Source organism: Marasmius oreades, chromosome 9, assembly GCF_018924745.1.
Source record: "Marasmius oreades isolate 03SP1 chromosome 9, whole genome shotgun sequence".
In the NCBI taxonomy this organism is placed as follows: Eukaryota; Fungi; Basidiomycota; class Agaricomycetes; order Agaricales; family Marasmiaceae; genus Marasmius; species Marasmius oreades.
Window position 1 is genome coordinate 2,340,830 of NC_057331.1, and position 15,406 is coordinate 2,356,235.

Here is a 15,406-nt window from a genome sequence, read left to right on the forward strand (position 1 = left end):
TGAGAGCCGCTGGACCGACACTTCTGTACGGACCGACGAGGACTGACTGTAATGTAGAAAATTCTCTAACAGTACGGATGCAGCTTGTGAGGCGTCAGCGCGTCAGCCGTGCTGATCATGATGATCGATGATCTCGGAGCCGCTACCATATTTGGAAGGTACCGTCACTGTAGGCCCGAACCGTGGCGGAGTTTGAATTGTTGCGATGGTTGCAAGAAAAGTCAAGCGAAACGAAAGCGGTATCCTCTTGATCTTTGAATTGTTTTGAAATGAACCTTTTGGATTGAAATGCATGGGCCATGTCGTGTAACAAAGGGCCCACTCTCGTCTAGCCTGACACGGCGATGACATAGAATGCTCCCACTTGAGTAGTCTGGCGATCGCGTCCACCAGTCATTCCTTTCTCGGTGCATTCGTATGTGAATCTGCCCGATCGACCTAGTTCCTGGAATGGTCAAAAATGTTAATATTCTTCTTATGGTTCCCTTTAAAGTGGAGATTAAAGAAGGCAAGACAGACAGGCAAATCCAAGTTAAACACACCTGTGCTGTCTGCATTGCCTGGGTTAGAACATGACATGTCTCTCTAGCATCTTTTGCGAGTAAGTAGCCAAGAGCAGACATGGGTCGCAGGCTGAGACAGACATGCTTTTCTGAAGCTACCACCTGACGCGCCATGCATATTCCACCGTATTACGCCCATCCATGCCAAGGTAAGGATTCCCGACGGGCTTCGACCATGAACGTTCTGCATCTCTGCTTTGAGTTTGCGAGGCGGGAGACGACTCGGTCCTGTTCTCATCAGTGGGTGGCGACTATCCCAACGACCATGAAGTGAAGAACTAAAAGAATAAGGAAAATCAATACAAATGGAACTACAGATCTAGAGCAAACCGATCAGGGACGGTAAGGTAATTTTATTAAGCAAAATGTATCCCAGCATCATGGAAGGCAGAAAGTAATCTTGGGGAAGACGTGAGTAAGTCGAGCTATACCACACAGACCTCGAACGTACTCACTTTAATAGGTCGTCGACATCCATTTTTGCTGCACGGTTCTCGGTATTTCCTGTCTCATCCAGGACCTTTTCAATTTTGGCTTTCATGTCAAGTTCGTCCTCAACTATCTGCGCAGGAAAATCAACATTTGAGTACGTGGATACGTGGAGCATCGATACTATCTTACCCGATTCGTCTCAGAGCACCAAGTTCTATAATTCTTCTCCAGCATTGGAATAACACCCTTGGCCATGAACCCTCCATGTAATGTTTTGTTTCTTCGGCTGAAAATAATTCTTCCAAGACCGTCAAACTCCTCGAACCTTACCGGCGGGGGTGGATCTCTGGGCGCAACCCTCACGACACTACTTTCAACTTTTGGCGGCGGACGGAAACTGTTCTTGCTGACGGCCATGAGATAATCCACTTTAGCGTACAACTGAACATTCGCGGAAAGTCTCGACCAAAGTTCCGTTCCAGGCTTGGCAACAAGTCGTAAAGCGAACTCCCGTTGGAACATTAGGATGCATACTCGGGGAAGTGGGCGATGCGAGAGAAGTTTGAAGATGAGTGGGGAGGAGATTTGGTACGGCGTGTTGGATATGCAGACGTCGAAAAAAGGGAGATCGGCTTTGACGAAGTCGCCTATTATGATTTCTAGCTTTCGTTGTTCGGGTCTAAAGAGTGCGAACGGTGTCAGGAACAATTCAGAAAAAGACCACTGTGAAACTGACTTTCCCTGAACCCGCTTTGTCAACTCTGCCGCCATTCTAGGGTCCATTTCCACCGCCGTAACATGTTTTGCTTGTTCTAATATCCGGACTGTAAGGTTTCCAGTACCTGGGCCTACTTCTAGGACTTTGTCCGTCGGTTTGAGGTTTGCCTAGGTATCGAGGTGTTGGTTGATGTCTTGTACAAGTAATCGAAGAAATAACCTTTTCGACTATACTATTCAATATATGAGCACCTCAACGTAGAAGAGAGAATGAGGAACATATACCTTTGAGCAACTGATGGATTTTTCAATATATGTTGACCAAACTGTTCTGTATTGAAAATTGGATTTCGAGCAGATGATGACGGTTCTTCTTTATTTTTTTGAGCTTTTGCAGATGGTTGATGAGCTCTAGAAAACCGATCTGAAGTTGCCTTGGGCATCGTGAACCGTATGGGACACTGTGGGTGGTGGCGGGAGAGGGATAAGAAAGATTCGGGTTGCCGGGCCGGATCCGCATTGGTTCTTGACCACCATCGATGTTCAAAAAACCGCTCGGAAATCTTAAAACATCTGCTCCTCTTCGTAACTCTGAACGTAAAAAGCTCAAACAGCGCGTATCTTCCTCCTTCTCGATACAAAATGAGGATTCCGATGTCCTGGTACCCGAAGGAATTCTCTCCGTCAAGTTCAGTACTCATCTAAACGAACTTGGTGTAAGTATTTTTCTCACTTCTATATCCATCCTGCCTACTTTATATACTCCAGGTGGCGTATCTTGCGCCAGAGGGTAATCCACTGTGGTTCACGATTGGAAAAGGTTCTGAAGATCTGATACCAACCGTCTACACGTTGTGGAAATCGCCAAAATTACTACCATTCCTCTCCACACCGAAGGCTGTCGTTCCGATCTTGGTTGGGGGTGCTGACTTGATGATACCCGGAGGTACATAGTACATTGCGTTCTCATTCAGAATTTCCTGGGTTGAATCCTCACCCAAAAGCCAGTTGTACATCACACATCAAATTTGAGCCAAGGCCAACTCGTCTCAGTATGCAAGTATGAGAGGTGCGATGGTATTCCCACGTTATCATCTCCACTTGCCGTTGGTCGTATGGCTGTTTCCAGCGACCAGCTTGTCGACGGGGGGAAGGAGAAGGGGAAAGCTGTGTTGGTGCTACACACTTGGAAAGATCACCTTTGGGGATTGGGCTCCAAGGAAGAGCCTCCTGCAGACGTTCCGATACAGACTGGAGCGAATACAGCGGGGTCGACTGAGGATACTGATGAGAGTCAAGATCAACCTGCTTCAGTAAATAGCGTTACCGAAAGCCTCGAGGATCTCTCCACGAACGACCGTCGATCATCAGGACCCAAGGACCACGGAAACGTACAATCCTCCCAAAACGTGACGTACACATATACCCCAGATGAAGTCTCTACTCTCCTCTATAAATCTCTACTCCAAGCCCTTGCAACATCCCTTTCGAATCTCCAGCCTTCTTCATTCCCCATAACGTCTACGGTATTCAACACTTCCCATATTCTTCCCTCTCGTCCCAACTTTCCTTCACTCGTGTTACTCCCGTCCGCAGCGTCTGGTATAGTCGTTGACCCTCGCGAAATAGACATTGATCCACGAGAAATCTCCATCAAATCCTCGTCCTACAAATCGCTCACAGCGTTTCTCAAGAGCGCAGACAAAGCCGGATTGATCACCACGAAAGCTCCATCCAAGAACTCTGGATCGTCGGATTTATTCATCACGTCAGTCAACCCAAAACATCTCGATGTAGAAAGGCACAAGCCTTACGTAACTTTGGGAGAAGTCGAAGCTAAATCTGCGAAGAAGGCTAAACGGGAAGAGATGGCTGAGAAAGAGAGAGAGAGAGAGAAGACCGGTTTGGACGTTCAGGAGTTATGGAAGCCACATGGGCCGAGTGTTGGAGTGTTCGAGGCAATGGGTGCAAGGTACGTTCGGTTTGAGGATGTGTCAAGCGTCTAGTTTTCTGAGACACATCTAGCTTGTCGAATCTTTATTCTCTCCATGAGATCCGAGAACTCATTGACGCGTATATCACGTCCCAGGATCTTGTCAACAAGTACGAACGCGCCTATATCAACCTGGATCCCACTCTGTTATCATGCGTCTCTGCAAAGTCGCAAGGTAAAAGTAAAAAAGGGGCGGAGGATAATGCTCAACAGGAAGTTGAATTCATGCGACGGGATGAGTTGATGATTAAAATTGTCGACAAAATGCAGAGCTGGTATGGCGTTGTCGCGGAAGGAAAAGAGATGGTTACCAAGTGCGTGGTTTTTGTCTGTTCAGTGAGGCGATTATACCGAGGCTGATATTCCTTTTTTTTCGCTATAGGAAAGGGCAAATCAAACCGATAGACGTGACAACGAAAGTGCGTCAAGGTAGAAAAGCATGCACTCTCATTACTGGATTTGAACCGTTCCACATCGATGCTGACGAGATGTCTGAGGATCTACGGAAAGTCTGCGCAGGTGCTACTTCAGGTATTACCCGTTCTTTCTCTTGCACATCACCCACTGATGTTCACTGCTTTAGTGTCCCCAATACCTGGACGGCCTGCAGGGTCAGGAATGGAAGTACTGGTACAAGGCAAACAAGGAAAAGCCGTCGTTGATTATCTTCTTGGCAAAGGGGTGCCAAAGAAATGGATAGAGGCTCATGATAGGGCTGGCAAAAAGTAGAGAAACATTGTCAGGGAACCTTCAGTATGTTTGCATTATGCAGGTCGATCGCACAATCACAATCTTTTTTGCCATCGTTCACAGAGGGTCATATGTCCATTGTCCTCCTTCGACCCTGATGTGCTGTCGGGCCGGTTATGGTTCATGAACTGTCCGAGGTCTTTCCATGGCGGTCCGCGAAATGGTACCAAGGAGGTGTATCATTCGTCACAAGACGATGGGTCGGTCGCTCATGTATAAAAGGTTCAATGAAGTGACTTGATTATAGGGCGTAAATAAGACCCATCATGGCGTTTCCCCGGTCTACTCTCGCGGCATTGACTACGATAGTGGTCTTCTTCCTAAGTACATTTGCCGTTCATGCAGCCGAGTGTGTTGTGGACGCCAACAACAACGGGGCGGATGACTCTGAACATATCTTACAGGCTTTCGATTCATGTAAAGAGAACAGTGTCATTCGGTTCCAGCAGACCAACTACAGCGCGCACACGCCCGTCAGTTTAACGGGTCTCAGTACGTTTTTATTCCTTTCTTCCTCGCTCCTTCCTTCCGCGACTTATCGGTCCTTTTTTTATTAGAGAACGTTACGATTCATTTGGATGGAAATCTCAACCTTCCTAATAATATCTCACAAGTACAACAGGCAATTAATGTCACGAAGAATCAACCGAGTGTTAGTTGACCACCGGCCTTCCATTCCGTTTTACTCTGAATTCGGTTTCCTCGTGTAGACATACGCCACGCCGTGGTTCTACTTCTCTGGCGAGGATGTATCTCTCATAGGTTCAGATAATCCTGAATGGGGTCGGTTTAATGGGTTTGGACAACGGTGGTGGGATATTGGGAATCGAGTACGTTCGTCATCCGCCGCCCTTTCCCTTTCCTCTTGATTCCTGCGTCCAAGTCTCATTTTTATCGTGGTAACGCTCCTAAATCGGCAGACTCTCAGACCTCAGCTAGCAACATTCAACGTGACGAATGGACTCTTGCGGGGACTCAAAGTTATTAAACCAGTTGCATGGGGATGGAACTTACCCGGGACGAACATACGTGTGGAGAATCACTTCGTGGATGCTAAACCTGATAATTCAACCAGAGATAGTACGGTGGTACGTAGTTAAGGCTTTTCGTGTTCTGGGTTACGAAAGTGATCTGTTTTTCTTTTAATAGAGCTTCCCTTTCAACACGTAAGTAGTAAATTTGGGTTTTATTTCTATCACCGGTGCTCATCTATGTATTTCACAGGGATGGTATGTCCTGTTCCTGTTTGCTCGCTTCCTTCTGGACAACATCACGGTTCTCAACGATATGGTTCCCAAGGAATAAACGTTTCCGGGAACAACATCACAATAGACGGGTGCGTTTCTAGTATCCTCTGCTGTTCTTGACATGATCGACAAACAACCGACTAGGTACTATGGCCACAACGGCGATGATTGCGTCTCTATCATTAACGGCGCTCGGAATGTCCTCGCTCAGAATGGGTACTGCGGATTCTCGTCTCATGGATTGTCCATCGGATCGTTAGGTCGCGGGGGATCGGAACAGACTGTCCAGAATGTGACATTCAAAAACTGGACTATGGATGGAGCTGTATATGGCGCCAGAGTACGTTCAACTAATGTTTTAAGCTCCGAGGATTAACAGAACTCACGTCGCACACGTTACCGCAGTTCAAGAGCTGGACAGGAGGCCGTGGATGGGCGGATAATGTCACTTGGGAAGATATTACGCTTGTCAATGTCTCTACTGGGATATTCATTACGCAAAAGTATACGTTCGATTGACTTCGCTCCTGGCTTACTGCTCATCCGGTTCTTTTCCCTCTCTCTCAGTTACTATGACCAAGATAAAGGTGCACGGCCGCAGAATACCAATCAAACTAGCACGAAGATATCGAATTTCACGTTCAAGAACTTCACCGGAGGGTTGAATCTTAATTGGAGTACGTAACTTGCACCGTATTCTCCTTTTTCAAGCTTATCTATCCACACAGCGGACGGAACTTGTATAAGCAACCCTTGTTGGAACTATGTTCAAGGTGGTGATGCGACGCAAGGGATCATATTCGACTTGTATCCTGGCACCGGTGAGAACTTGTTTTATTAAACTCAATTTCAACGTTTCACGGCTGTCCTTGCTTTCCTCAAAAGCCTTGAACATCGCAGTACAGGACGTCAAGATCCACCCGAACGATAAGCCGGAGAATGCTACTACTGTGATCTGTGATCCCTCTACGCTCGCAGCTGGCGAACAAGATACGCTGGGGTTTCAGTGTCAGAACGGACCGTTCGTCGCGACGCAGATTAAAAGCGGGGGTGGGAGTAGTGGGAGTGGTAATGGGGCTTTTAGAAGTACCGCAAGTGGGATGGGAGTTGTCACCGTACTAGTCGTCTTGGGTGGGCTTTTGTTGTAAACGAGGTTGGGTCACCAGCACTCCGACCCAGCTACGCTGATAATTTTCTCTCGCTGAGCTTTAGGCTGGAATATCTTACCTCAATTATAAGTTGAATGTATGCATGTCAATGTCTATAATTGCTTCAATCGACGGTGCGGTGCAATCATGCTGTCTCCCATGATAGTTGACAAGATGCTTGTTCAACTGTCCATGATACTGTTTTTTTACCACACGGAGCCCTCTTTCATAACTTGAGCAGGCTCAAATCGGGCGTTAAAAATATTCCTTTCAATGAGTTTGCTTGTATGTGAGGACCAGGCTGCGCTGGGCATGCTCAAGCTGATCGTGTATCAAAAAAGTGGTGCGTGGTGGCGGTGCCACTGGCAGCTGTGAGGTCATCATTCACGGTTGACAAGTGACCACGTTTTTTTTGAACTCGTAATTTTCTTGTGAGCCGAAGTTTACTTCTTACACCCACCAGCCTACCCTTTCTATTCCCTTTCTTCGAATTCAATGGCTCGCGCTTTTTGCATTCCAGGAATTATTTTCCTCCTCTGTGCCACCGTGCTTAGCTTCCTCGTGTCTATATCGTTGCCCTTCTTGCCCGCCCTTGACATCGCTCGAACCCATTTCCCAGGAACTGCGCTAGTCAATGGACAGATAGTAGATGAACTTAGGGTATGTGGAGGCATTGTTTAGGCGATTCCCTTCTAACATTGTTACTTCAATGCAGTTTGGTGTCTGGTAAGCATGGGAGAATCGCGTGTGATCGTTTTTTCCAGGTTGACACTTTTCTCATGCAGGGCTCAGTGCACCTATACAAGCAGCGATGACCGTATCTGTGCTCAGGCACAACACGCCTACTCTGTTAGTATTTCGAATACGAGAAAAGATTCGGGCGTTATCATTGGAAGTAGCTGGACTCGCGGCCTCGCGATCCACCCAGTTGGTGCGTGTTTTGCTTCTATTTTTCCATCTCGCCGTGTTCTGAGGCTTCATATTATTTAAGCAACCGCCGTAACTTTTATCGCCTTCCTCCTCTCGTTTTCAACTCATGTCACGATTACTCTCATCTCGTCGGTCGTGTCCTTCCTCGCCGCACTTATTACCTTAATCGCCTTCGCGGTGGACATCGCCCTTTATGCTTTCTTGAAACATGAAGCCGGAAATGTCAATGACGTTCGAGCGAATACTAAAACAGCACCGGGTGCGGATCCATCTGATCACTCGTCTCTCTTATCACTAATTCAATTACGAAATTTCGTCATATTCTATATTCTCTAGGATTCTGGCTCACTTTCGTTTCCTTGATTCTTCTCCTGTTGGCTGGGTGCACGGTTTGTTTCGGTCGGCGCAGAGACCGTATGGCAGGCGCTTCTTCCCCTGCCTATCCCATGTCTTCAACCAAAAAGAGACCATTCTGGCAGAGATTCCGCAGGAATTAGATGGTCGATTGATGATGATGGCGTACCCGCGTCATTGTCCAAGCTTCTGTGGAGAGTAGGATGAGAAAGTGGTGTTGAGTAGGCACGAGGTTTGGTGATGATATATTTGGACTTGGACTCGACTTCTTTCTTTATTCTCTTTGATCTGTTTTCCCCCTCGATTCGTTCATTTATCATGTATACCCTGGGAAGATCGTGACTTTCCTTGTTCTTTTTTGCCGCGCTCTCAGTGGTCTTTGTTTGATGTACACTCAAGTAATGGTACCAGCCCATACTTCGTGATTTCGGATATAACACGCGTGTTTGACAGCATACATTTTGTAATCGTGACTACGCTGAATTGTACCTGTCTGAGGTTCGTTCGATGAGTCGTTCCGAGATTGCATGAAAGTTGGAGAAGGCTGAGTGTCCAGTTATCTTTTCCCAATCATGATGAACCGTACAACGTAAAGGCACCAGCTTTACTCAGGTTGGCGGCATCTTCGGCGTATTGGGCCGAAGGACGCAGTACATATACGCAGCTGTCGCGTCGGCAGCCTTTCATTTTTCGATTAATTATTCCAGACAGGCGTAGAACTTGTACAGTCGAGTGGGGAGATAGGACTGTTGACAAGAGCCTAATAGACTTTGGATGGAAGTGGCAGTGGCGTCAAGAGCAGAAAAGGCAAGTATGTATGTAAAGGATTGCGAACTGTAAGTTGTGAGTCTTCATTTCGGAGTCAGAACAGTCGCATTCAGGTTCTTTTGACTATACAAGGTAGGATGTCTGGGTTTTTGGCCCAGGGAGTTGTCAATTTTTGTTAAGGGCAAGAGAGCACAATTTGAAAAAGGGAGTTTGCCGGGGCAGTGAAGGGGATGACAGGACGCTAGGAGCCGTAAGCTGTAAGCCTTCCTTTCCGAGTCGGAACAGATAAAAACAAAGTGGGGGGAAAGGAGGGGTCAATACTGTACAAGTTTGAAAGAGGAATTTGTTCCGGGAGCTGAAGGACGGCGGACAGGGGGGGTGTCGAGCGACTGCCGACAGGTGGTCGGACGCGAGCGGTCATTTCTGGAGCAGGAAATTGCAATAGGTCGTGAACAATTCTGCGGGGATCAGTATCGAGTTCCTCATTTCCAGTACATAGTAAGGGGGTAAGAAATATAAATGAGGTCGTTCAAAGGACTTCGTGGAGCGGGACGCCATCAACTTGGATGATATGATCGTCACGCGTCCTATCTAGTATTTCGCGGAATTTGGTTACGGGTTCATGAGAATCGCTCCGTAATAATTTCACTGGCAGCGGTTTGAAGGACGTGAGTTGGTGAGAATCTGGATGTAGGGATGCCAGTGAAGGGCAATCGCTTCATCTTCTCAAGCTTGACAGAGGGAAGAACAGCGGTGAGCCGGGATAGAATAAATGAGGCAGAGCGGCACCGGAGTTGGGCTGGTTATAGCTATGATGGGAGGTTAAGGTCGCCAGGAGCCCTCCATTCATATGATGATAGCCGATCGGGTCGTGGAAGAGCGGATGTCACAGTCTGATGGTCTTGTACTGCCCAATTCGATAGAATCTATGTACATTCTAAACCGCTTTCCCTATCGGCACACGCGGGGTCATGTCACTCGGGGATCATGCTGTCCCGAACCTTGATTACGAATGAGGATCAAGCTGTAAGGATTGGTGGGAGCCTGGAGTCAACTCAATGAACTGATGTCAACGGTAAAACAACCTCCTTCCTCCGATGAATTGTGAGAGTATACGTACGCTTTGTTAATGGGGATTCAAATATTCGAGTTCGACAGCATTGGGCGTATGTGAGCCGCGACATCAACGCAATACAGTAAATGAAGGAGGTACCAGTCTGGTCCGGACCCGAAAAAAGAAGAAAATCAAGGCTTCAATAGACTAGCCGCTCTTCTGAAGCGACAGGAAGCAGCCGCACTCGTCCTGACCTTCTCATGAATGCGCTTCCGAGGCAGTTGTCGTTCGAATCACTGGGGTGCGGCCCGACTCGAGGTTAACCTGTGAATTCGAAGGCACAAACACGAAGATATTATCTGAACTAGAAATAGTGCACATCAGCACATCGTTGACATCTAGCGAACCACGGTAGAGACCTAAGTATCGGCCCAAATATATCAGATAAGAATATTTGGCGAAGAAGTCGAAGTTCGGGATAGGGAAACCAGCCGTCGTTGTATAACATTAACCCCTCCTGGCTCCAAGCGTTAGAAAGGCTCTATATCTTGTGCAGCGCACAAGAGGAGAGAGATGGCGTCCAGTGAAGGTGTAAGGAGAAAGCGAAGCCATGTGACCGCGTCACAAAAACCAAACAGGTCCAAGCAGGTTTCTCAGCTACTCCCATGGCCACAAGAAGTCCTTGAACCCCAGCGTCAAGTTATCATTGATTACTGTGCTGTCTTGGGTAAGTCGTCTGCTTTTAATTTTTTGATCCACGACCCGAAATTCTGCCCAGATTGATGAAGTTCACCCGCCGATATTCGCGACAGGATTTCATCGCCCTGAGCATAGAGACAGGAAATGACGCCGCAGAGAATTTTTCGGTTTCTGGGGATCACTTCGAAGGCATTTTCAGGCTTCAAGAAAAGCCAAATGATTGATGAGTATTTGCCTTGTATTAAGGCTGTGACATCTCAGTCCAAAGTAATGCTCTATATGAATACTGTTCTTCACTCACATCACGGTGTTCCAAACTTATCACTACGTCCGCTCTGCTATCATTCCTGCTGGCTCTTCCTGTCGTTAATATATCCGTTCGTCTACTTTAGTGCCCGTGGGGACCTGCAAGACCGCCCATACGCTCTCAGAGTCGCGTCCTCGAAATTGTGAGTACATAATTTGCACCCGCAATCAGACTTGGAACTTTTACCGACGTTTTCTTTATCATAATGTTCACCCATTGTTATTAGTAATTTAAATCCTTCTCCCCGTAGGATGCCGAAGGACCCGACCATGAAATTCGACTTTGATAGGTGTGAGATACTTCCATCAATTCGCCATACAACGTTTGTTCGTATGAGTTTACTATACTCAGTGACGTTGGAAATGGTCGATTAGCTTCAGGTTATTAATTCTTCTCCATGATCATTATCCACCTTTGGTGAGCCATCTTTCACGACCGTTTTCAAGGATATTGGCTGAGAGTAATGGGTCCTATCAAATGAGCCGTGCTTGGTGATGCATATGTTGTATGCATGCCCTCCTGCCTGATATCCAACGGTGATGCGATAGAATCCAGGGTGTCCATCGGAAGGGTTTCCCCCTGGAGAGTGAAGTTATTCTGTTAGTTGTCAAATGCCGCCCACTAACTTATTTATGTAAACAGAAGAAGCCGAATACCATGGATAATTTTTTGTGTGGCCGATTACTTATCATCGAACAAAGCTAGGGCACGCGGGGTAGTCCAATAAATGACTATGGAAAGTCGGGTCAGCCTTGCCAAATCATGTCTTCGGCTCGATTTATACACAAGGCGAACGGCGAACAAAGCCACAACTCGACACGGCGGTATTTCCCGTTTGCCACCTGGCTGGACCTAATGGCTCTGACAGCGGTCGAGTGGGGGTAGTGTGAATGACAATACGTGGACAAGGATTTTAGGACTCGGGTCTCCTGATTAGGAGCTGTCATATTCATTGCTGCTTTTTTGATGGTTATATGTGTATTCTAACCTCATTTATGTCCACCCCATTCGAGATACTCCGATCGATGAACAGCCACCCAAGTTTCCTCTTATATAAAGATGTTTTCTTCCCGGTCCCTCACCGCACCTCTGTAGAGGATATGGCCCTCTCGACAACTTTTCTCACTCTCCAGGCAGCCCTTCCTTGTGTCGTCATCCTCCTGTCGCTCGGAATTCTGATCCATCGACGCTGGCTCTTCAATCACTCGCAGCGTCCTCCAGGGCCAACGTCTCTTCCCTTGATTGGGTATGATGCCTCATACAACAAGCTTCTTGATTGCTCACCTATTTTTGTTTTCGAAGCAACTTGCTCCAAATACCCTCCAACAGTCCAGAACACGTTTTTAGGAACTGGTTCGCAGTATACGGTAAGTCAATGACAACTTGGATGTTATACATGATGTTCAGCGACACGCAGGAGACGTTGTCTTTTTTCGGATTTTTCATCAACCGACAGTGCTGCTGAATACCTTTGAAGCTGCGCAGGACCTCCTAGAGAAGAGGGGCGCTATATATTCGGACCGTCCGCGTTTTGTGTTGTTCTCTGAACTGTGAGTAACAATTGTTCTTTTTGTATTCCATATTAACCGAGCCGTCCCAAAATAGAATGGGATGGCAAAATGCCTCCACCCATGTTCCATAGTGAGCATTTCTTCTAATACATGTTCACCCATACCTCATCGAGCAACAGTGGCCCACGGTTTCGGAAACATAGACGATTTATCCACCAGACCTTCAACCAGCAAGCGGCACAGTTTCTCAAGCCCATACAAGAAAAGGAGACTCTCACATTAATTAAGGGTCTTATGACCACCCCTGAACACTTCTCTCGACATCTTCGGAGGTCACTCGCATCGATTTGTTGTATTCCCATTGACTCATCTCTCATATTGATTAGATTCGCGGCAGCCACGATATTGAAAGTTACTTACGGCGCGGAGGTAACTTCAGTGGACGACTTGTATATCCAGTTAGGTTTGTTTCAAGCACAGATTAGTCCCTGATAGTGAGTTGAAAGGAGGATTCTCTTCGTTAAACAGCCGAACGAGCGGGAACATTAACGGTCCAGTCGGGTACCCCGGCCGCGACGCTTGTGGATTTCTTTCCGTTCATGAGGTAGTTTCTCCGCAGTGACTACATAGCCTTCTAACACCATTGATAGACATATCCCTACATGGGCGCCCTTAGCCGGCTTTAAACGCAATGCCGCAGTAGTAAAAGAGGCCGTGGACAGGATGATGAACGTTCCTTATGAGATGGTGAAGAGGGAGATGGTACGATGCGGAGCTTTAGGATTCATTTTTGCAACTCATGTAGCTTTTATTACCGAAACAGGAATCCGGCAAAGCGTCGCCTTGCCTCACCTCAAGACTTTTGGAACGGTATAGGCACTCGCCCGCAATGTCACTTTCATTCGAAGACGAGGAAGACATCAAAGGCGTCGCAGGAACCATGTTCTCAGGTGACAACTATATACCCACATTGAACGAAGAGAAATGTATTAACGAACTGCGGTTCCTGCAGCCGCTGAGGACACGGTGAAGACTTTTGGCTTCTTTGATATGACCAGGCGTAAAACTGACGCATCATTCCTAGACTATCAGCGTATCAACTACGTTTATACTTGCGATGGTTTTACACCCCCGTGTTTTTAAGAAAGCCCAAGAGGAGATGGAGGGATTGATCGGACGGGACTCGCTCCCTTCGACTGAGGACCGACCCTCACTTCCTTATTTCGAATGCGTTCTGAAGGAAGTTCTCAGGTTCCCCTCATTTTCTTCATTTCCGTAACAGCTTCTTACGATGCACAGGTGGAATCCACCTGTTCCCTTGGGGCTGCCTCATCGTGTAATGGAAGACGATGTGTATCGTGGGTATCACATTCAGAAAGGCACCACGGTGCTTGCAAACATATAGTAAGTCGTCCAGATCCTGGCTGAGGTGTTGGATCTCAAACGTCCGTAAACAGTTCCATTTTGAAGAGTTGTCCACACCCCGATCTCTTCTATCCTGAACGGTACTTGGAACAGAATGATCTCGTCGATCCCTTTGAAGTCGTTTTCGGTTTTGGTCGCAGGTTGGTTCGCCCATAGTAAGCCGTCGATATGTATTTTTCTGACTTGAGGATTACACAACAGAAGATGTCCCGGCCGTCATTTTGCTGACACTGGGCTGTGGCTTTCTCTCGCAACTGTGGTAGCGACCATGGATATATCTAAATCGATCGATGATCAAGGAAGAGATGTTGTTCCGGAGGTCGCTTTTAAAAGCGGATTTGTTAGGTCTTCTATCGCTTCCCTCATGTTCTTGTGATCTGTTCTGATACCGGTCTATTTGCAGACACCCTAAACCCTTCACATGCACTATCATACCTCGTTCCGGGAGCATAGAGCGGATTATCGAGAGCTGCGTATCTCAGGTGAATGATTAACGGGGGACTTTCAGCACACAACTATTCACACATAAATCTATTCCCCTTCCATCATTCAGTGATTTACGATTTACGTCTTATCTTGAATGGTCGCTTCTTATATTTCTTTAACCTTGTATCCATAGTTTTCTTGTGGTTCCATAAATTTCCGTAAGGCGATGCTCGTCTTCAAGAGGTACAATACCGAAAACATCGCAGGGAAGGACGGATATGCGCCTTTTCGTCTTTGTTGAGGAGCTGAGTGTTTTCTTTCTATGAAGGATTCGGTCCAGCTTTCCCCATTGACACCATGGACTGCTGACATACCCTGTCTGATATGTCACAGACCCGTCTCGACATGCCTCGGGTACATGAGGTTCTAGCAGTATCAGAATCATCAAATGAATTCTAGGCGTTTTGTTACATAGGAACGTTTGTTCCCGTTGATTCAAATGTCTACCGCATGTCGCACAGGCACAGTTAACATTTTCGAGGTGAAGAGTCGCTTCAACAATCAGTGCTCAGATATCGAACCAAATGATTTACTCCCCTCCGCAGGCCAACGTCTGGCCAAAAGTCACCTCTGGTGGAAGGAAGAGAACTGGCACGCCCTCCTCAAAAGGCACATTTTGCCAACGCATTCCGAGGATAGAAGGGCCTTACGCAGTTGAGCCCCTGCGGTTTGCTGCCTGTCGGTGGCAACTCAGCTACGGTGCCTGGAAGCGGAAGCTGCCACAAAATTCCAGGGTCGCCAAACTTAACGACCGCCACAGTCTAAAAGGTTCATTTTGCAAGGGGGCGTCCTAGCAGCTGGAGCGGGCGAGAGTTAGAAATCGAGCTCCAATCGCTCGTTGAAGAAGACTCATAGTTGTTCCTTGTTCCTTGTGGTGTCCGTCTTCAACCTCCGCCGGTACAATGAGGACCATCTTTTCTCTCCCGGAGTCAAGTGAAATCGTTGAAAGCGTGGCTAACCTTCAGACATTCTCCGTTAATAAAAGCAGTTGGGAGGTGAGTTTGATATGCTCTACAGATTCC

General features: G+C 47.2%; 5 protein-coding genes across 5 annotated transcripts; 4 read left to right on the forward strand and 1 right to left on the reverse strand.

Moving 5' to 3' along the window:
• Nucleotides 1-919: 919 nt before the first annotated feature.
• On the reverse strand, nucleotides 920-1,766 carry E1B28_013658 (uncharacterized protein; the record flags this gene model as incomplete). Its single annotated transcript, XM_043158827.1, has 4 exons — nucleotides 920-962; nucleotides 1,019-1,125; nucleotides 1,185-1,674; nucleotides 1,732-1,766. The coding sequence occupies 4 exons, from the start codon at nucleotides 1,764-1,766 to the stop codon at nucleotides 920-922; spliced, it is 675 nt and encodes a 224-aa protein (XP_043004182.1).
• Nucleotides 1,767-2,251: 485 nt separating this feature from the next.
• E1B28_013659 (uncharacterized protein) lies at nucleotides 2,252-4,434 on the forward strand (the record flags this gene model as incomplete). Its single annotated transcript, XM_043158828.1, has 6 exons — nucleotides 2,252-2,428; nucleotides 2,481-2,658; nucleotides 2,721-3,684; nucleotides 3,738-4,019; nucleotides 4,088-4,236; nucleotides 4,289-4,434. The coding sequence occupies 6 exons, from the start codon at nucleotides 2,252-2,254 to the stop codon at nucleotides 4,432-4,434; spliced, it is 1,896 nt and encodes a 631-aa protein (XP_043004183.1).
• Nucleotides 4,435-4,578: 144 nt separating this feature from the next.
• E1B28_013660 (uncharacterized protein) lies at nucleotides 4,579-6,850 on the forward strand (the record flags this gene model as incomplete). Its single annotated transcript, XM_043158829.1, has 13 exons — nucleotides 4,579-4,655; nucleotides 4,715-4,947; nucleotides 5,013-5,107; nucleotides 5,166-5,285; nucleotides 5,376-5,543; nucleotides 5,605-5,621; nucleotides 5,680-5,684; nucleotides 5,755-5,791; nucleotides 5,847-6,042; nucleotides 6,108-6,205; nucleotides 6,270-6,379; nucleotides 6,431-6,523; nucleotides 6,588-6,850. The coding sequence occupies 13 exons, from the start codon at nucleotides 4,579-4,581 to the stop codon at nucleotides 6,848-6,850; spliced, it is 1,512 nt and encodes a 503-aa protein (XP_043004184.1).
• A 419-nt stretch (nucleotides 6,851-7,269) lies between these two features.
• E1B28_013661 (uncharacterized protein) lies at nucleotides 7,270-8,623 on the forward strand. Its single transcript, XM_043158830.1, has 5 exons — nucleotides 7,270-7,510; nucleotides 7,566-7,576; nucleotides 7,636-7,781; nucleotides 7,842-8,039; nucleotides 8,117-8,623. The coding sequence occupies exons 1-5, from the start codon at nucleotides 7,346-7,348 to the stop codon at nucleotides 8,275-8,277; spliced, it is 681 nt and encodes a 226-aa protein (XP_043004185.1). The 5' UTR covers nucleotides 7,270-7,345; the 3' UTR covers nucleotides 8,278-8,623.
• A 3,093-nt stretch (nucleotides 8,624-11,716) lies between these two features.
• On the forward strand, nucleotides 11,717-14,609 carry E1B28_013662 (uncharacterized protein). The gene is made up of 15 exons (XM_043158831.1): nucleotides 11,717-12,208; nucleotides 12,265-12,329; nucleotides 12,380-12,512; nucleotides 12,568-12,603; nucleotides 12,653-12,805; nucleotides 12,860-12,936; nucleotides 13,002-13,077; nucleotides 13,124-13,235; nucleotides 13,297-13,423; nucleotides 13,486-13,499; nucleotides 13,558-13,724; nucleotides 13,773-13,877; nucleotides 13,931-14,038; nucleotides 14,100-14,243; nucleotides 14,302-14,609. The coding sequence occupies exons 1-15, from the start codon at nucleotides 11,937-11,939 to the stop codon at nucleotides 14,390-14,392; spliced, it is 1,680 nt and encodes a 559-aa protein (XP_043004186.1). The 5' UTR covers nucleotides 11,717-11,936; the 3' UTR covers nucleotides 14,393-14,609.
• Nucleotides 14,610-15,406: the final 797 nt, after the last annotated feature.